This window comes from Trichosurus vulpecula, chromosome 2 (genome assembly GCF_011100635.1).
Source record: "Trichosurus vulpecula isolate mTriVul1 chromosome 2, mTriVul1.pri, whole genome shotgun sequence".
In the NCBI taxonomy this organism is placed as follows: domain Eukaryota; kingdom Metazoa; phylum Chordata; class Mammalia; order Diprotodontia; family Phalangeridae; genus Trichosurus; species Trichosurus vulpecula.
Window position 1 is genome coordinate 68026567 of NC_050574.1, and position 21107 is coordinate 68047673.

At 43.9% G+C, this 21107-nt stretch overlaps 1 protein-coding gene across 1 annotated transcript in view; it reads right to left on the reverse strand.

Moving 5' to 3' along the window:
* Window positions 1-8996: 8996 nt before the first annotated feature.
* Window positions 8997-21107, reverse strand: part of RIMKLA (ribosomal modification protein rimK like family member A) — a 59404-nt gene continuing 47293 nt past the window's right edge. Inside the window, exons 4-5 of the mRNA XM_036747674.1 lie at window positions 17625-17828; window positions 8997-9585 (exon numbers count right to left, since the gene is read on the reverse strand). Coding sequence (XP_036603569.1) covers window positions 9095-9585; window positions 17625-17828 — 695 coding nt within the window. The 3' untranslated portion in view covers window positions 8997-9094. The remainder of the gene's footprint in view (window positions 9586-17624; window positions 17829-21107) is intronic.

Genomic DNA, 21107 nt, shown 5'->3' on the forward strand with positions numbered 1-21107 from the left:
TTTGGATAAAAGGTTTCTTTTACATCCATGGTACCACGTTTCTACCATTTTGTGACCACTGCATTGATTGTCTACATACAATTAATCCACATTATGGACTTGTCACGAGCTCTCCATTACTGCTTAGCTAGTGTAATATCCTTTTCCCCTACCCACTTATGTCTCTTGGGCAGATGTTCCCATGTAGGCCAGAAACACCTTATCAGTCAAAAGTCTGCATCTTCCTTCTGCTATTACCACTTGTACAAAAGAGAATTGAAAGGGGGCCATTCTTTCAAGTAGACAAAGGGACTTACCACCATACTATCCAGAGACTGTCATTGGCCCCTCTTGTGATATCCTTCTCTTTAATGGTCCTCTGGAGCTGTACCCTGAGCAGGTCATCATTGGCTATCATCATTTGAATGATGCTCCCCCACCTTCATTAGTTCAGATAATTGAAAGCTATTTGAATTCCCTGTGCACCCATGCTCTGAATGGAAAATGATTGTTTTTCAAAGAGCAGCTGGTATGCAACTCATCAAACATGAGTTTGCTTGGCATTCCCCCCTTCTCGTGATATGAGAATAATAAGTGTAGATTTGGCTTATGAGGCTTATTTAAAAATAGCAACAGAAAGACAGCTACATCTTTGGCAACAAAGACAAAACAAAAGTTGTGTTTCATAGCAGTGGTTTTAATAAAAAGCAACAAAAAACAAGCCATCATTTGTAACCGATCTCTGCAAGGAAGTTAACCAAGTTATTGCTGCATAAGCCATTCGGAAATTAGATATTCTAGTGTCCAGGTAAAACATATTCCTTAGTTTGTATTTCAATAACAAAACTCAAACTTTCCTAAGGAGAACTCAACTGTAGCATAGGCCCCAGGTTGGACTCTTCAAGTTGCTTTTCTCAGTAGGTTCAGAAACTGAGATTCAAAACTAAGATTTTCCCCCCCGATATGAAAAACCCGAAGTTCAGAAACAGGCAGGGAAGCACATGAGTTTCCAGTGTTATTCTTTGCTTCAAGTTGCATATATAAAAATTGCATAATGGACTAGAACACATGCCTCTGCCAAATTGGCCTTATGTGCTGCTTTCCTGAGAGTCTGAGCTTCATCACCATGTGAGCCTAATCATGTTCAGTCCAATGGGCACCTTAAACTTGGGGACTACAGTCATGGTCATTCAGGATTTGACAAGCCCCAGAGATTGCCTGGTCCCGACAAATGGCTTCCTGCTTCCAGCCGTACGGTGGTCTAGACAGGGATCTCCAATAATATCTTGGGTTTTCAATTATAGAAAATATGACTGATTCTTCAACACAAGGGGCCCCAGCTCTCCCTTTTTGTGAATACCAGAAAGCCTTCTTATAAAATGAAGGAGCCTTAGAACCCAGTTTGCATCCAACCAGGTAGAATGGAGATTTCCCTGCTATATTCTCTATCCCTTCCCTCCTCATCCATCCCTTTCTCCCTGGATCTCAAGTCATAACAAACATGGATGAAGTGAACACAAGTGAGGTTCACCAACTAGAATTCTGGCCTTGGGCTTGAGATTGGCCAGAGTTATACCCAAGCAATTCTGAGACACTTTTCCCCAAAGCCTCTAGTGCTGCTCTCCCAGCTTTCCTGATCTCATACTCATCTCTGAGTTAAAAGGTGGAGGTAACTTCTCTCGCAAAAGCCAAGTTCCAGGAAGGGAAAGGAAGGTAATAGCAAAGAAGGGAGTGGGTAATCCAAACCAGAATTTCATTTAAAATCACAGCCACTGAAAGTCAAAGCTGAAGGGAGCCTAAGAGGTCGACCGTCTAGCACCACCCCATAATTTTACAGATAGGAGAACAGAAACTCATGAAGAGCGTGTGACTTGCCTAAAGTCACAGAGTTCATGGCAGGACCAAGATGTTTATGTCTTCATGTGGATGGTATTAAGTTATGGAAAGCACTATGACTTTTGATGACAGATCTGCTTTTATGAATTAGACTTGACTCAGACTCATACTTTCTCTGTCCATGGTCTGGTCTCTGAGCAAAGGGAAGGGACAGGGTTTTAAGAATATTGGCTCATAATTAGAACAATGTGGATAATCAAGAGTGAAGGGAACATTGTCTATGCAATGGTTTTATGCTTTTCTTTGAAGAACAAAAACTGCCTGGTTAAATTCTCAAACGTTAATTTTCCTTATAATTGTAATCTCAGTGAACATGTAACTGATGAATCATAGCCATGCCTGTTCCACCACCATGTCAGTTTTGATTCTAGTGAGCATCAGAACACAAGATGTCACAATTGTACTGCTCACTGGGAAATCCCCTCAGCCCTGCCAACTCCCTGTGCCATAAATACCCAGAGGAAGCTGACACCAGATTGGGAAGGAGAAAGCAAAGGAGGGAATACTGGCCAATCTGCTACATGACCACATAACTGAGCCTCTCACAACTTTGCCCATGTACTCCCCCCATAACCAGCCAGCCCTGGAACTCAGGAAAGGCCAAAAAGCAATCTCAAGGCTAAGCAGAAACTCCAGTGGCACCTTCAGTCTAGTCACACTTCTCATACAGACTACTACTGTTACTACCTCCTGGCCCAACAACATTCCTACATACATGCTCCTGGGTCAGCAAAGTCCATCTCCTTTCCCAACATCTTCACTTGACTATTTTTCACTACATAGGAGCCCATAAGCCAGGCCCAAACGTCTCCATCCCTCAGGAAATCATCACCCTATCATGTAGGGGCACAATAGGGCATTATCAGATGTCATGTATTATTACTGTTTTTAAATTGGCATGTACCCTAATACATCTCTCTGACCACTTCACCTTCTATGCAAGGTCTGTGGGGGCTCCTCAATGCCCACCAACACTGACATTGCATGTCTATAATATTCTCCTTCACATATTCCAGACTGGACTGTCCTCCATACCTTGTTCTCATTCGATCAATTATGAAGTGTATATTATATCCAGACACTAAGAAAGTCTTAAATGTTATGGTGGAAAGGTACATACATAGTCCTGTGGTTTCCAATATAGAAATATATTCCAAATATATACAAAATGAATAAAAATCAGATGGGGAGAGACAGCACTAGTAGCTAGGGGCACCAGGAAAAGGTAGGTGAGGTGAGCTAAGTTTTGGAGGAAACCAGAGTCCAAGAGGTGGAGGTGAGGAGGGGGTACATTCCAGGCGTTCTGCCTTTGCTGATACAGAACATGCCTAGAACAGACTTGCTTACTGAAATCCTCCTTGCTTTTGAGAGCCAACTCAGATGCCACATCATCAAAGAAAACCTTCTCTTCCAGCATAAAGTAATGCTGCCTCTCCAGTGTTTCCTCTTTGGTCCACTACAATGCATTTATCTCACACTCCCTCATATCGGCCATTTGTTTCCTGGCCCCTTTCTCTCCAACCTACCTCCTCGCCCCAGCTCCCATTACACTCCTGAGGATCCTCGTGAAGAGAAGTTGTTACTGTAATTATCATTATATCTCCCCAAAGTCAAGTAAAGGTCCTTGTATGTAGTACACATTTTACATGTTTGTTGAATGGAATTTAAGACCAGCTTGGGGTTCCCCTATTCCATCACCCATCTTACAGGTTTGAGATTATGGCATTTCCCATTCAAATCTGACCCCAAATCAATACATCGTAACACAGGAAATGCCACAATGAATTAGATGCCAAATAACTCCAGATTAGGCTGTTGGCCAGCCTCCTTTCTAGTTTTAAACAGCTCTGGAGAGTAGAAGTCAAGTAGGATGTGAGCCCCTTGAGGGTAGGGATAGTTCTAACCCTTACCATTGGGCCATGGACAAAGAAGGCATGTAGTAGATGCTTCATGGTTTGCCTGTTTCTTCTAAGTCTACCACCACCATCTCTCCTCTTTACTGCTGGTCAGCCTAGATTCCTCCAAAAGCCCTTTTCTTCATTCGCTCTCTCCTCCTTCTGCCCAAGCAAGCCCAACAGATCTGCCATCTTGCCATCCTGCCAGTACCTTCCTCTGAGCCTGGAGGCCCGGAGGGAGCCTGCTTCTACCGATATACTGATAGCTCAGAGATAAGAGTATGTGGTAGAAAGAGCAGTAGCTCCAAACTTGGGGGTGGAACACTAGGGGTTGAGTCTTGGCTTTGCCTATTAGTGATCCATAAGACTCTGGTCAAGCCAATTAGTTTCCTCATTTGTAAAATGGAGATAATATAATACCTGTATTGTGAAGTTGTTGTGAATCTCAAGTAAGAAAATGGAAGGGAAGTTGTAAACAACAAAGCTCTCTGTCACAGAATGTCAAAGTTCACTTAGTCAAAACCCCCTAGCAGGGCAGCTAGATGGCTCCACAGTGCACAGAGTGCCGGGCCTCGAGTCATGAAGACTCATTTTCCTGAGTTCAAATCTGGCCTCAGACACTTAGTAGCTGTGTGACCCTAGGCAAGTCACTTTACCCTGTTTGCCTCAGTTTCCTCATCTGTAAAATGATATGGAGAGGGAAATGGCAAGCTATTGCAGTATCTTTGCCAAGAAAACCCCAAATGGGGTTGGACACGACTTGAACAAATGAACAACAACATGGTAGATGAAGAAACTAAAGCTTGGAGATATGGGACTAGGCTAATGTAAGCTGCTATTATCTATTTCTTTCTATTCAAATCATAGAGTCATAGAGTCCCTGAGCTGGAAAGGACCTCAAAGGTTATTTAGTTCAGTTCATCTGCACAGGAATCCTTACCATATCTCTCACAAGTAGACATCCAGCCCCTACCTGGAAAAACTTCCAGGGATGGGGAGCTATGAAAGAATTTGTACCTAGCTACTGACTGCAGAGCCTGGAAACTAGGAACTGGAACGAGACCATGAAGTCACAATGCAACGCTGGAAGGGATCTTTTAGTCTGAGCTCTTTGGTTCACAAATGAAGAAGCTGAGACTCAGAGGGTCAAGTCAGTAGAAGAGCCAGAATTAGGCTTCAGTTCTTCTGATGTCCAGTCTGGTGCTCTATCCACTGCAGCAGATTACCATACGATAAACACTGGTCTTGACCAGTCTTTTTAACAGGCAGATCCAAAACCAGCACCAGGCTCTGGAAAGAGTGGCTTGCAGTCCAAAATCAAAGGATGCTCCAAAAGACGCCAGGGTGGTAAAGACAGCTGGTCAGCACTGATCATTCCTGACATACCTACACATCCTAGGAATAATCCCACAGCAGCAGCTGGGGATGACTTGACTCCTAATTTAATCAAGGTCACTATAGATAACCTTCTGCTTAATTCCTTTAGTTACCCATGGGTGTCCAAGGTTTTAGGGCTTACGAAGGGAAGGTATTCTGCCTTTCTTACCTAATACAAGGATATGAGGTACTGAAATAACTATAATTAGTTTCATCAGTGATTGCATTCAATTGGGATTTCTAAAACCTTAATTAACCAGTACTTGAAATGAAAAAAAAATGAGGCCCTATTCCTCCTACCTCTGAGTGGATTTAACTAAAAGAACTGCCATCCTCCTTCCTTGTTCTCTCACTGAAATGATAAACACCACCCCACATAATAATTTCTCCCATTAAAAGGACACACATCATTCCACTATCCTATAGAAACAATACCTACATTCCCTAGCCACATTTCTTTCAAATGTTGCCTTTAACAAATTCATTATTGGGGGGGGGCAGGGGAGAGGGTCTTTCCTTGTTATGGGATTCCTTTATGGCTGGGTGAGAGGGTCTGTCTGAGTATATGGCCCCCACATCGCTTGGGGCTCATAGGTATTGCTTATCAGGCTTCTCAAAGATCTGAAGCTAAAAGCCAAAGTTCCAACTATCTTTGCAAGCCCTAACACACACAGATATACAGATATAAGGAAATTTTTTTCATCAGTGCGTAACAAAAGATATTCACAGTGACTCAGCTAGTGGCATTCAAGTTTTCACCAGTTTCACGTTGCTCCTACCAAACAAAAGGAGGCGTTATACAGAGATGGACACATATGTTATATAGGGAAGACATCCCTCACTGGAAGAACAAGGGAATCAAGTGCCCCAGCTTATATGATTTGGCTGCAAGGCTGTTGTCATACTCAGATGGTCCCTGCAGGCTTTCCAAGCTGGAACTGAAGGTGCTGAGAAATTGCATTCTCATGCTGCCCAGGATGCAAAAATAGACACCTATTGGCCTCTTTCCTCCTGAAGTTCCTGAAGGGGGATGGGTGTTGGGGAGTCCCATCTTGCAGTCACAGAAGGAAGAAGACATGCTCCTCCTTCCTCATTCCACCTCTTGCAATGCAATTTTCAAATTACAGTTCACATCTAGCAACTGATTTTCCCCTCATGGCAATCCTGCAAGGTAGGTAGAGTAGGGTATTTTCTCCCATTTTACTGATGGAGAAACTGAGGCACAAAGTTTAAGTGACTCACCCAAGGTCATTCAGCTAATCCATGACTAATTTAGAACCGGAAGCAAACTAGTTTGTCCAACCTCAGGCATTTTTTCTTCCTACTGAGTCACACTGGGTGCTGCCAGGGAATTTTAAGGGGGAAGAGAGGGTAGCCAAAATATGATTCAGGCAAAGCAGGTGGGCATAAACAAGCAGAGATTCTATACTCCTCACCCTTATAACTTGCTGTGGCTGCTCATAGATGGGGGATGTTCTGATGGCATATCTCATAGCCACGGGAAGATCTTTGCTTGGGGCAGGAGAGCCTAGGAAGGAGGACTTTGTCTCCCAAGTGCCCAGAAAAGTACTGTTTGTTCGAGAGTGCGTGTGTGTGTGGGGGGGGCGATTCTTAAAGAGCTAAAGAACAAATTCAGTTTCCACAAGGGCCTCACTTGGCTCCAGCAGGATGTTCAGACACAAAGAAAGCATTTAGTCAACTCCAGTGAAGACAGAAGCATACTCATACACTGCCTAATCTCCCCTGAGTGGTAAAAGGTGTCATAACTCCCAAAAAAGTGAAGTGCTATCATTCCCCCTGGTGCCCCCCTCCCCCAACTAAACCAGATATGTAGTCACAAATACATCGTTTGGTGCTATCTGAGCTACATTGGGCTAGGAATAAAATATACCCTGCGCATGGTGAGATTCCTCTACACAGCTCCAGAGACATCCTAGCTGCAGGACATGTGACTTAGGTTAGTTTCAATCAAGTGAAAGTGATGAGCAGGACCAAAATTAGTGTTCAACTCTCCCCAGCTATGGAACTGTTTTCAGTCATGATGCTCTTAGACAAATCCTATTTTAAATTATGGTGTGAAAATTGCTGTATGGCTATTTTATACACATTTTACAGTCAGTTATGTTAAATTAGCATGAGGTGTAAGTTAATGGGGATGACTTCTTTATTCAGACCAAATCCCATACATCTGAGTGGGTGTGGTTCTCACCAAGGCAATCCCTATTGGATTGTTCTACCAAAGGTGTCCCTGCTCAAATCATTTTCCCCGCCCCCTTCCCCCTCTCATCTTTGGGAATGCACTTCAATGTGTGTGACACAATTTTTTTTTCAGCCCCAATGATTTGGAGGTAATTCTGATTTCTAGAAACAGTCAAAAGTGATCTTGAACTAAAGCTGGGGATAAAGCGTGAGCCCCCATAATAAAAAGTGACTATAAAGTACCACTGGTTTTCTTTTGGAGCTTTTAAATTGGGTCTGAATTCAGTTCTCAAGGCTTTGCAGGAATAAAGGTGTAGTCTCCTAAGGTGAGGCTGTGAAGGGGACAACACTTACTTGGATGTGGGAATTGTGGTATGCTTTTTTTTCCTAGTATCATTATTGACAGATATTTTCTACATTATCAGAGTCTCAAATATCCATCTCAATGACTTCTTCCCAGGTAGAGGTTCACCACCTACCGCACAGACACTTGGAATGGAAAATCCTTAGGGTATGCCCATGTTAGCCAAAAACAAAAATAAAACCAGGATATGTAGTGATTCCTGAAGGTGATTCTCCCTCATTTCAAAGGGTACACAAATTCAAATTTCTAGGGTTATGTTGGACTCTAGAATGTGCCACTGGTTCGGTATGTTTCCAATTGCTTTGCCCCATTATAATTCCACAGAGCCCAACCCACACAAGTACCAAGCCCAACAGGCACATTTGCAGCCCATCCATACCACACTAAATTATAGATCCTGCAACATGGAGGAATGATGCTTATTCTCCAGTCATTGGCTATATTATCCAGCTAATTGATTTCGCTTAACAAGCACAATTCCAGGAAACCACTGGAGACAAATCCTACATGGGGAACGGTTGAGTACCCCCTGAAAGCATATGTCCCCCAGCTCAATGAAATGCATGTCCAACTGAAACCAAAAGGCAGAGGAAAGAGAGAAAAAGAATAAATTGGGAGAGGCAACTGGGGCCAGGGCACCTGCTAAAGCACATCTTTCCATTTTGTGATGGAGGCAACAAAGCACTTTGTAAGATAGGCTCTATTTACAGATCAGCGTGCGTTCCCTTGCCCTAATGCAGACGAGGCCTAGAACAGATCAGATTCCACTTTCTACAAAGTGCTTCTTTGAAAGTGCTAATGGAGATGCTCCCAAATCACTGAATCCTGAGTGACAGAGAAGCAGGTCACAAAGATGCTAAGATGTTGATCGTGGGAAGCATGGATGGGTTCTCTAGCATGGCGTTGGAAGCTTCGAATGGCCATTAACAGAAGAGAGCTCATTATTGCATCTGGATTCCACAGCTCTCGGCTGGCGATTGCCCTGATCTCTTGGAAGCTTTCAAATATTCTCTCTACAAGCGGCTCTGAATGACTGGGCTCTGTTGTTGAGAGATAGAAACATGCAGACTACAGCGGCATAGAGATTCAATGCCTGGCAGTCGGCTGCTAGCACTTAATAGCCAAGTGTCCGTAACACAGGCACCGAGCTCCACTTCATCAGCTGGGATGTTATTCTCAGTGAGCATTCTTTAGTCTTTGTACAAACCACAAAGCCAAGCAATTTTCTTAAATCGTCATTAGAAAGAATACTGTAAAGTGAGTAAGTGCCCAGATGGGATTCCTATTTTCTGTGCAAATGAACACACATTAGTCAAGATCTTATTCATTCAAAACTATCAGGGAAGCAGCAGGATTTGGTTTAAATGATATTCAAAAGCTGAATTCATTTAAGTTTTAATTCTGAGGCAATCATGTTGTTAATATTGTAGCTGGGGCCTGGCAGTGAAGGGGGTTGGGCCCTGGCCGTATTTGCCAAAGAATCCCTGATTTCTCCCAACTCTGGTTCACTCTCACTGGATGTAGAGCCGCTGTTGGTGATGTAAATGTTTTCTGGGCCGGCCTGGGCTGAAGCACATCCTTCTGGCTCGCTCTTCTCACTGGCACTAGACACTCCTGGGAGAAGGGCCATCTTCCCGGTAAGCCTGCTGGGGAGCAGGGACATGGTATAATCGGCGATGATCCCACCCACGTCCAGGTTGCACGCCTGGTCAAACGCAACAAAGCCCACATTGGCATTTGCCTCACACACCACAAAGGAGCCATCATCCATGATTAGGAGGTCGATGCCACAGAAATCCATGCCCAAGATGTTGGACACCTGAATGGCCAGCTGTTTGCCTTGTTCAGTGAGTGGACACATGACACCCACGCCACCTGCAAAGGAAGCACATTGACATAACAATAACACTGACAAACGCCATTTCCAAACATAAGGAAGTGACCCATTTATGGAGATAGATGGAGAGAGACAGAGATGGATGAAATTTTGGTACAGCAGAAAGCCCCAGGCCTACAGAGGGGCCAGGCACAGGACCCTCAGAGCTGTTTGCTACTGCTGGCTCAAGTGAAGCTCTTCAGCTTCACTTGCTTCAAAGAATAAAAGAAGTATGGCAGCACAGACCTGGAGCTGGAAGGGACCTTAGAGGCCACCTAGCCTAGCCCCCTTATTTTACAGATAAGGAAACTGAGGCCTAGAGAGGTGAAGTGACTTGGGCCAAGTCACACTGGTAATAAGTAGTGAGCCAGGATTTGAACCCAGGCCCCCACCCCAAGTCCAGCCTAATACTTTTCACCTAATACTTCAAAAATTATTTGATTTCATCCATGTGGGTACATCTGCTGATACTGATCTCAACCCCTCTATGCATCAATAAGCAATGAGCTGCTCTACACCAGAAGAGATTCCTCAGTGGAAAACCCTTCAGGATGATGAGCCTCTCTGCACTTAGCCAGGCTGGTCTTCAGTCAACAAGCAAGCATTTATCAATTACTAATTATGTGTTAAGCACTGTGCTATATGATTGGTGTACAAAGAAAAAGCAAAAAATCTCTGCCTTCACAGATATTAAATTCTCTTGGGGGTGAGCAGAGCTGAACATAAACAGGCATATATGCAAGATATGAGAGACAGAGAGAGAGAGACAGAGAGAGACAGAGACAGAGACAGAGACAGAGACAGAGAGAGACAGAGACAAAGAGAGACAGAGACAAAGAGAGAGACAGAGAGACACAGAGAAAGATAGAGAGAGACACACAGAGACAGAGAGAGAGAGAGACACAGAGAGAGACAGAGAGAGACACAAAGAGACAGAGACAGAGAGAGAGATAGAGAGAGCCAGAGAGACAGAGAGAGACAGAGACACAGAGAGATAGAGAAACAGACAGAGAGACACAGAGAGAGAGACAGAGACAGAGAAAGAAAGAGAGAGAGAATACATCCCTGGCCTTGAACTGGGAGCTTTTCAAGAGGCAGATAGGTAAAGCAGTAAATAGAAAGCTTAACCTAGAGTCAGAGACATGAGTTCAAATCTGGCTTCTGACATTTACTAGCTTGGTGACCCAGGGCAAGTTTGCCTCAGTTTCTTTACCTATAAAAAGGGGCTAATAATAGCACCTACCTCTCAGGGCTGTGGTTAGGAAAACTGAGACCTTTGTGATATATAAATGCTAGCTAACATTATTATTATCATCAATATTAATATTATTATTCTCCAGCTTGGTTGGTCCCCAGCATAGCTCTCAAGAACCCAGTCTCCAGCCTCAGAGCAGGACTTCAGAGGAGCATTGGCCTCACTAATACTGTTAAAAATCTTCAAATTCTGAGGCCCACAAGCTGCTGCCTTAAGCCCAACAAAGTCTTTTCCTGACCTAATAGGCCTACAGGGGCTTACTCTCTTGTCAGTTTGAGGGATCACACCAAGGTAAGTGACATGGCAAAACTGTACCAGCGTCTGGGCACTAGTGCAAAAAATGGATTCTATTTGGTGATTTAAGAGGCAAAACAGTGTCCCACAGGCCTCCATGTGGGCACAGTGAAGGGACAGCATGGCCAGGTCTAATTCTAACCAAGTTACAGGATGTGGCTGTGATATAAAAGGTGAGCTCCAAATACCATTTTTAATTACCAAGGATGCAGAGGATAATTTCCTATTTTGGAGCCCAAAATGGTTCACTTTTGAATGTTTCATTTAAAAACATCTCTGCCTGAGGATAATTTTCTTATTTTAAAGATGGGTAAACTAAGGGTACATCCTGCATCTATTTAACACCAGATCTAAACTTAGAACCAAACTTAGTGTCTCCTACCAGCCCAACCCATCTCTGCCTTGGCAGAAGGGTGATCTTGTGGAAAAGGGATTAGATTGATTTTGTTTAGTCCCAGATAAGAGAACTGGAGCAATGGGCAGAAGCTTCAAAGGGGTAAATTTAGGCTGGAGGTCAAGAAAAAAATTCCTAACAAAAGGAAACAGGCTGCACCTGAAGGTAGACAGACAGGCAGGTAGATAGGTGCCCCCATTTTGAAGGTCTTCAAGCAAAAGCTGTATGACCACTTGTCTGTTAGGTTGTAGTGATGATGCTTGTTCAGATAATGTGGACTAGATGTCAGTCAATAAATTTTAATTAGGCACCCACTATGTACCAAGCACTGTGCTTAGAGCAGGGATACATAAAAAGGCAAAAGACAGTCCCTGCTCTCAAAGTGCTCACAAGCTTATGGAGGAAACAACATACAAATAATGTACGGACAAGCTACACACAGGACGAATTTGAAATAATCAGCAAAATTAAGGGGGATCAGGAAAGACTTCCTGTAGAAGGTGAGATTTTAGGTGGGACTTGAAGGAAGCCAGGGGAGCCAAGAGACAGAGACAAAGAGGGAGGATGGTTCTATGATAAAGTACTTAGTCCCCTTCCTGGAGTGCTCTTCTTAACCCCATGCTTTTCCAGAATTTGTCATAGTCTGCCAAAGGCAGGAATAAGAAATTTTAGGGCCAATTTCCCCTCCCACCCCCATCCCTGCCTAAGTGAAGAAGAAGAGTGGGAGGAGAGTGAGGATAAGCTGACAAGTAGGCCTGGTTTTGCACTATGGTGTCTACAGAAAGCCAAGATCTCAGGGCTGAGTCCTGCAGTTAGACCAGCTGCCAGCTCAGTCCATACAAGACTAAGAAACCCGCCAGGCGAGGAGTGCCAAGTTCGGTCTTTTTCACTGCAGAGGCTGATGTTCCCTGTCCCTGGGGGCTGCTGTTCATGTGCCAACATGGATCTCTAAGCCTCCTGCCTCAGATATTGGGCCTGCTGGGCAACAGGCCCTTACAAATCTCTTCTATAAACTCTTTGACCAAACCCACTGTAATCTTTCCTTTAAGCTCCTTAAGGCCTGTATCACTTATTTGGCATGTATGTGCTACTTTGTGTATTAATGTAGGGATGACTGAGGAGACAAACAGAAGGTGAGAAGAGACCAATGTCCACCTCCAGCCCTGCCCTTGCCTCTGCTAAGTTCTTCTCACTCATTGTGTGCTCCTGCTCCCACACTGCAGGGTCTCTGATTTCCCTAGACTGTTACAGCCAATATAGTCCTCATCTGCCACCGTGGATATAATATATACTCAATCCTCTGGGAAATGCAAAAGCATCCTGAAGGTTTCAAAGAGGAAACACCAAGGGGGCCACAAATATATGAAAAGACAGTATGCCAACAATATGGACTGAGGTGCAACCAAGGAGGGACTCTGCCAGGGAAAGGTTTTGGAATTGTTTGGGGGGGGGTCAGTCAAAGATTTTCAGACTTGTAATGTGAGGTAGTCTGAGGCAGGGGAGAAGTGGACGCCACTTCCCGGACAGGTGACATTCTCAGCTTGGACCCCTATTTCCATTCCGCAGCCTCTCTTTGGGCTCCTGGATGAGGAAGGCAATTCTCTGTAAGATTCTTCCTTTGGCTTTCATTTCATCCTTCTCTGTTCTTGAAGTTGCCACAATTCCTAACTCCTGGAGAGCCTGATGATGCAAGCCCCTGGCCCACTTCTCTCCTTCCTGTTAAGTTTGTTTGAGACATCTTCACTGGCTAATTGTTAGGGCTGACTGTACTATCTGGTGAATAGTATAGTTCTCACGGGGCTGTTCACCTAGACTTACCATTATCTCCAGAAATTCATGTTGCTGCAAGATCAAGTCAATTCTGCAGCTGATACCTCCTCAGTACCCTCTGCCCCTTGGGCCTCTCCCTCTCTCTAGTTAGAGAGGGTGGAGAGTGGACATTGGAGAGTCCCTCCCAGAATCTCTGAAGGAGGAGGACTAGGCAGACTCCTCGTCATTTCCATCTTCATCATGCCCCTACACCTGGTACCCCAGCTCATTCCCTTCAGCTTATTTTTACACCTTACCCCATGAGATTATAAGCTACTCAAGGGCAGGGACTGTCTTTTCCTTGAATCCACAGCACTCAGCACAGTGCTTGGCACATAACAGGTGCTTAATAAATGTTTATAGACTGACTGTCTTAAGCTACCATTTCCATTTAGTCTCCTGAGGGGCCATGTGGCCTTGAGATGACAGAGAATGTCTTTCCCTAAAGGTCACCAGCTCTGGATCAGCTTTCTCAGCCAGCCTGAAACATTTTCTGGCTCTTCCTGTTTCAGAGACCATGTTTCCCTTCTAGGGGGCCTATGGAGGCCCTACAGGAATATCATCTCTAGTCCGCCATTTACTTGTGGATCAGGATAACAGACACACCCTGAGCCCAGCAAAAGACTGAGCTCTAAGCAGCTCAGGTTAGCACCTTCACCTACTTCCTCTGGTTCTCGCCCATGACTCATCACTCAGCTATTCTCAGGGGAGAGGTGGGACTCTTTAACCAAAGCCTAATAACCACACTCTTACAGTATATTTTAAATGTACAATAACAACATATCCCCACAATTCTCAACAAAAGTAAGAAGAAAGCTCTCTTGTCATATTATCCTGTCTTTCCAACCAGACTAGAACTCTGAGCCCTAGACCCTATCATCTTCTAAGTTCCTCCATGGTAGGTACTGTCTATTCAATTCAATTTAAAACATTTATTAGGCACCTAGTAAGTGCAGAGGCACTGTCCTAGGTACTGGGAATACCAAGACAAATGAAAATCAGTCCTTGCATAATGAACAACCATCCCCAAAATAAATTGACCATCAGGTAATTATATTGACCGAGGCTGGTCTGTAAGAAGAGATGAGACAATTCTTCTCTCTTCCTTCTTTATAGAGGTAGGGGTACTACAGATAAGGACTAATGCATCCGTTTACTGCCATATTCAGTTACCCTGTTGGTTTTGCTGGATTGCTTCCTCCTTTCTTTTTCTACTCTTTTGCAAGGAATGAGTCCATGAAAGGGGGAAGGGAAGGATCTATTCAGAAATGAAGGTGATGTAAAAACAAAACCTATCACTAAAATTTTTTAAGTTAAAGTAAAGAAGAGGAAAGAAAAGAGGAAAGGAAAGGAAAGGAAAGGGAAAGGGAAAGGGAAAGGGAAAGGGAAAGGGAAAGGGAAAGGGAAAGGGAAAGGGAAGGGAAAGGGAAGGGAAGGAAGGAAGGAAGGGAAAGGAAAGCAAAGGAAAGGAAAGGAAAGGAAAGGAAATCAATCTCTGCCTTCAAGGAACCTATTTAACTTGCATTCTACAATTGGTACACAGAGAAATGTATCTGGCAGCTAGGTGGCCCAGTGGATACAATGCTGGGCCTGGAGTCAGGAAGATCTGAGTTCAAATACCACCTAAGACACTTTACTAGGTGTGTGATCCCAGACAAGTCAGAATCTCCATTTCAGGTTCCTCATCTGTAAGACAGGGATAATAAAAGCACCTGCCTCCCAGGGATGTTGGGAGGGTCAAACGAAGTAACATTTGCATATGGCGAAGGCGAACCTTCAAGCACTATATAAATGCTACCTATTATTATTAGTTATTATTAAATACAAAATCATTTCGAGAGGGAGAGCACACTAACAATTGGTGGGTAGGGTTTTAAGGAAAGGCTGTACCTAAGAGGTGGTACCTGGGCTGAGCTTTGAAGGAAATTAGTGATTTTAAGGGGCAGAAATAAAAATGGAGAACATTCCAGACATGAGGTCTAGTCTGAGAAAAAGGGTATTTACTGAGAAGATACAGCAAGCAGAGGAATGCAAGCATAGATCCCTGTGCCGGGATACCGCCCCCCCCCCCTGCCCCCACCCACTTGGAGCCTGAGAGAATGGGCTCAAGCTCAGAGCGGCTGCTAGAGCACATTCCTCCCAAATAATGGGACACCCTCCCCAAAAGAACCCAAGATTTAGAGTTGGAAGATAGCTTAGAAATCATCTATTTCAGCGTTTTCACACTGCAAATGAAGAGAGTAAAGCAGCTCAGAAGGGTTCATGGGACTTGTCAAGGTCACAGAGTTGGGGTGGAAATAGGATTCCAGCTCATGTCATCACTCCACTTATTCTGGAACAATGCAATCAGGACTGGCTCTGGAGCCACTGGTCCTAGGTTTGAATCGCCCCTCGGGGCCGACCCGAATTGCCCCTCTGATGAGGCTTACTCCCTGAAGGGCCTTGGGCCAATCATCGCCCCCTTGGCTTCGGTTTCCTCCTCTGTTGGACCCGCTGAGGTCCTACCAGCGTCCGAGTTCGGATCTTATCTTAGGCTATGAGGCATCCTCCCAGGCTCCGAGGTCATGCCCTGCTGAACTCTTCAGGGTATTTTTGTATTGGTGTTGGTATATCTGAGTCATTAAAGTTACTTGTTCATATTACTAATTAATAAAGGCATCTATTTAATACTGAGAATGCATTTCTGTGATGAGGATAGGGGCGATTCACTCTCTACTTTAAATGCCCTTGAATTACCTTACTAGATAGTTAGATGGTGCAGTGGCTACAGTGCTGGGCCTGGAGTTAGGAAGAACTGAGTTCAAATCCAGCCTCAGACACTTAGTAGCTGTGTGGCCCTGGGCAGGTCACTGTTTGCCTCAGTTTCCTCATCTGTAAAATGGGGATAATCATAGCACCTACCTCCCCAGTGTGGTTGTGAAGATCAAGTGAGACAATAGTTGTGAAGCACTCAGCACAGTGCCTGGCACACAGTAGGCACTATATGAATGTGAGCTATTATCATCATTGTTAGGATTACTATCTGCTACTAAAGGTCACCCACTAATCTAAGATAAAATCTGAAAACCGTTGCTTTTTCCAAGAACTTCCCAAAACGGTGTCAAAAAAGGAAACCAACAGATTGAAAGCTAAGAAAATAAAAGGAACCATAGCTCACTTACAGAGCGCTAAGGTCTCACAAGGCGCTTTCCATGGAACAACCTGCTACGAATTTACAAATGAGGACACTAAGGCCGGGAGAGGCTGACCCACCTCGTCGCACAACTAGCAAACTGGAGCCGAGAGTCAGAGCCTTCTGGGTGGGGACACACTGTGGCATAAAGGGTACAGCGCTGACCCTGGGGTCGGGGCGACCCAAGCTCAGATCCTACTTCTAACACTTATTATCTAGGCCTGGGGAAATGCCCTTAGCCGTTCTGATCCTCAGTTTCCTTACCTGTAAAATGGTGCGGTGCCATCCTCAAAGGCTTATTGTGAAGCGAGAGTGTAACACACACAAGCTTAGAGCTACCATAAAAGTGCCAGCAAATATCATTGTTGCTGTCCTTGTTAATGTTATTTTGACACCTGGCTGGTGCTTTCCCCACTATACCATGGTATTTCACAAAGAAAGAACATTGTATTTATCTGTTTTGTGTAGACAGATACTATGACTTCTGTGTGCTTTGTCTTGCTTGTTTACTGTGTCAATGGAGAGAAATGATATTCACAGGCCTCCAAAAGCCCCCAGGGTTCCTGCCACTGAATGTCACTGCTGTGACAGACGTAAAGAAGGAGAAGAATTTGGCTTCTGGCCCTTCCCTCATTTATGTTAACAGTTCAATGAGTGCTGCCATAGTAGGGATCTGGCCAGCACCTAACCCACTTGGGAATAATTTGATCTGGGTCAAATAAACTCCAAGAGGGTAACCCTTTCTCTTTAGTCGAGTGCTGCCATGCCTTTCTACTGGTATGGCGCTTGACCAGATCTAAGACCGGTTGATGTGGGCTGTTCTAAATGCCTCAGCTAAATTTGGCTTGCTGACATTTCACAGCTCCCTGGCCATGCACAGTCCCTTATCAGCTGGCAGGATTCTGTCACGGATATTTACATAAGCACACCTTACTCCTACACACCCAGCCCAAAACCAGGAGAGAAAAAATCCCTACCCCAACCTAACACCTGAGCAGCCATAGCTGGCCCCAGTGCCAAAATCCAGCCATGATACAGGGATTAATACTGAGAATGCATTTCTGTGATGAGGACAGGGGCGATTCACCCTCTGGGATAGGCTACGGGATGGTACCTAAGGAACAGTTGCTCTGCATCCTCCCATCCGTGGAGCAGCGGAGCATGGAGCCGATGACGTGGCCACCCACCACCACGACGCGGATATCCTTTCCGTGAGATTCCTTCACATATTTCTGGAACAGGTAGGGCACGTCATGACGGACCAGGTGGCAGATATCTGATAAGTGGTGTTTATCTCTGGCGAGGAAAACTGCTTTTCCTTAAAGAAAAATAAAGACACACAAAAAAGATAATGAAGGCAACCATTTGTGGCCTGTGTCCACCTAAGCTTCTCAGAGGCTTCTTCATTCCTCATCTGATCTTTCCTAAACCTCACCTGGAGCTGTCCCTAATCTGCCTCCCACTCATCTGACTAGGTTTTCATTAGCATGTTGGTGAACCTTGCCCTCCTGGGCTTTCCTCTGATTTTCATAGAAGTGTAGCTCTTCTATTGATTTCTTTATCGACTTAATAATCATAATAGCTAGTACTTCTATTGTGCCTTATGGTTTGTAAACTGCTTTATAGATATCTTCTCAACAATCCTGCAAGGGAGGTGTTCTTACTATCTCTATTTTACAGATGAGGAAACTGAGGTTTGCCCAGGCTCACACAACCAGGAAGCATCTGAGGCAGAATGTGAAGTCAGGTCTTCTGTGCCCCAAGGTCAGCACTCTATCTACTGCACCATCATACAGGGACTCCTCCTACCAGGATGACCTAGAATGCCTTCACAGTTTGACAGGCACTTTAGGAAGTCCACCTCTGATGACCAGACTTGGCTGGTCCTCCTCACTCAGGACCCAGGAACACCTCTATACCATAATGAAGATTTGGGGAAGCGGTGGAAGCAACTGATTTTGAGCATGAGGAAAATAGCTTGTATGCCAGAAACACTCCACAATACAAGGAATTAGGACCCAAAGAACTACAGCCCTCTTTCCTTTCAAGGTCCAGGAACTGACTGCTGGCCTCTGGGGGAAACATTGCTTCTTTTTTCTTAAAAAAAAAAAAAAAAAACCACATTTTAATTGCTAACTTTTGTTCTAACAATGCACAGATTTCCCTCTATTGCCTTCCCTTCTCCTCTTCCAGAGAGCTATCCTTTATAACAAAGGACTTTTTTAAAGGAAGGAAAAGAATGAGAAAAAAAATCAGCAAAATTGATTCACATATCAAAAAAATCTGTTATTTTGTGCCTGGTTCCACACCCATGGAACTTCCGCCTCTGCAAGGGTATCTTATCATCTCTTCTTTCGGGCCAAGTTTTACATATGTTATCTCATTTGTTCGACAATGTGATATGGTAGCCAAAAAACCCAAACTAATAATATCCTAAAATTGCATTAGGAGAAGCCAAGTGTCCAGAGTTAGGGAGGTAATAATCTCACCAGTATTCTGGTCAGACCACATCTGGCATATTATGTTCAATTTAGGGGCACTGTTGTGGTGGAGTAGCAAGAAAATCACAGCAAGCTCCCCCCAACAAAACTCCTCCAAAGAGATCCAGAAAACATGCCAGAACAAATCCTGATTGGAAAATCCAAGAAAAAAAATCACAGAAGTCCTTTTTCCCACCCAGGTCATAGGGCTAAGAGACAGAAAGTAAGGTCTATGGACACTGGGGATGGGGTCTGGCCAGGAACATGCCATGAAGAGAATCACAATGCCCAGGGGCTGAAAGAGGACTAAGACTATGCACTGGGACAAGATGAGGTCCCAGACCCATACTGGGACATCATGACCTTGTGAAGGGTGTAGGAACAGGCATCAACTGCAGCTTTGTCACTCATTACCCAGTTTTGGGTCACAGATCCAGGGTAGACTGAGGAGGGGGATCTATACCCAGGGGAAGCATTCCAGGATAGGGAGAAATAAAAGAAAATGTAATGTTTTTCATAACAAAAACAAGTGACTGGAAACAGATCAAGAAGAAAAAAAATTAAGGACCATTGGACTACCTGAACACCATGACCAAAAAAGGAATCATAAAAGAAAACTGCCTAGACCTCTTAGAAACAGTGAAAAATGAACTATAAAGGATTCATAGGTCACTTCCTGAAAAAAAAAACTCAAAATGAAAATTCTCAGGAATATCATTGCCAAAATCCAGAGCTTCAAGGCCAAAGAAAAAGTACTGCAGAGCCAGAAAGAAAGAATTCAAGTACCAAGGAGATAAAACCAGGTTCACAGTCAGGATAATATATGATTTAGCAGTCACCACTATAAAGTGGAAAGCTTGGAAATAATATTCCAAGAATGGTCATTTAATGTAATAGAGAATGTCCTAGCATTCCTGATGAAAAAACCAGAGCTGAGCAGAAACTCTGAAGCACAAAAAAAGGCTTAAAAGAAACATAAAAAGGTAAACATGAATGAACAATCACAAGAGACTAAACCAGGATAAGCTGCTTACATTCTAACACAGGCAGCTATGTGTCCCCTCTGAACTCCATTATCATTATTAATTTCTGTTTTTTTTTAACTTAACATTTTTAGTTTTCAGCATTGATTTTCACAAGAGTTTGAATTACAAATTTTCTCCCCATTTCTACCCTCCCCCCACTCCAAGATGGCATATATTCTGGTTACCCCGTTCCCCAGTCAGCCCTCCCTTCTGTCACCCCACTCCCCCCCATACCGTTTTCCCTTACTTTCTTTTGGGCAAGATAGATTTTTATGCCCCATTGCCTGTATATATTATTTCCAAGTTGCATGCAAAAACTTTTTTCTGAACAAATGTTTTTAAAGCATTGAGTTCCAAATTCTCTCCCTTCTTTCCACCCCACCCATCCTCCCTAAGAAGGCAAGCAATTCAACATAGGCCACACATGTATCATTATGTAAAAAACTTCCACAATACTCATGTTGTGAAAGACTAACTATATTTTACTCCTTCCTATTCTATGCCCCTTTATTCAATTTTCTCCCTTGACCCTGTCCCTTTTCGAAAGTGTTTGTTTTTGATTGCCTCCTCCCCCTATCTGCCCTGCCTTCTATTGTCCCCCCTTTTTTTATCTCCTTCCTCCTTCTTTCCTGTGGGGTAAGACACCCAATTGAGTGTGTATGTTATTCCCTCCTCAGGTCAAATCCAATGAGAGCAAGATTCACTCATTCCCCCTCACCTGCCCCTCTTCCTTTCCTACAGAACTGCTTTTTCTTGCCACTTTTATGTGAGATAATTTACCCCATTCTATCTCTCCCTTTTTCCTTCTCTCAATATATTCCTCTCTCATCCCTTAATTTTATTTTTTTTAGATATTATCCCTTCATATTCAACTCACCCTGTGCCCTCTGTCTCTCTCTATATGTACATTCCCTTCAGCTACCCTAATACTGAGGTCTCATGAATTATATACATCATCTTTCCATGTAGGAATGTAAACAAAACAGTTCAATTTTAGTAAGTCCCTTATGATTTCTCTTTCTTGTTTACCTTTTCATGCTTCTCTTGAATCTTGTGTTTGAAAGTCAAATTTTCTGTTCAGCTCTGGTCTCT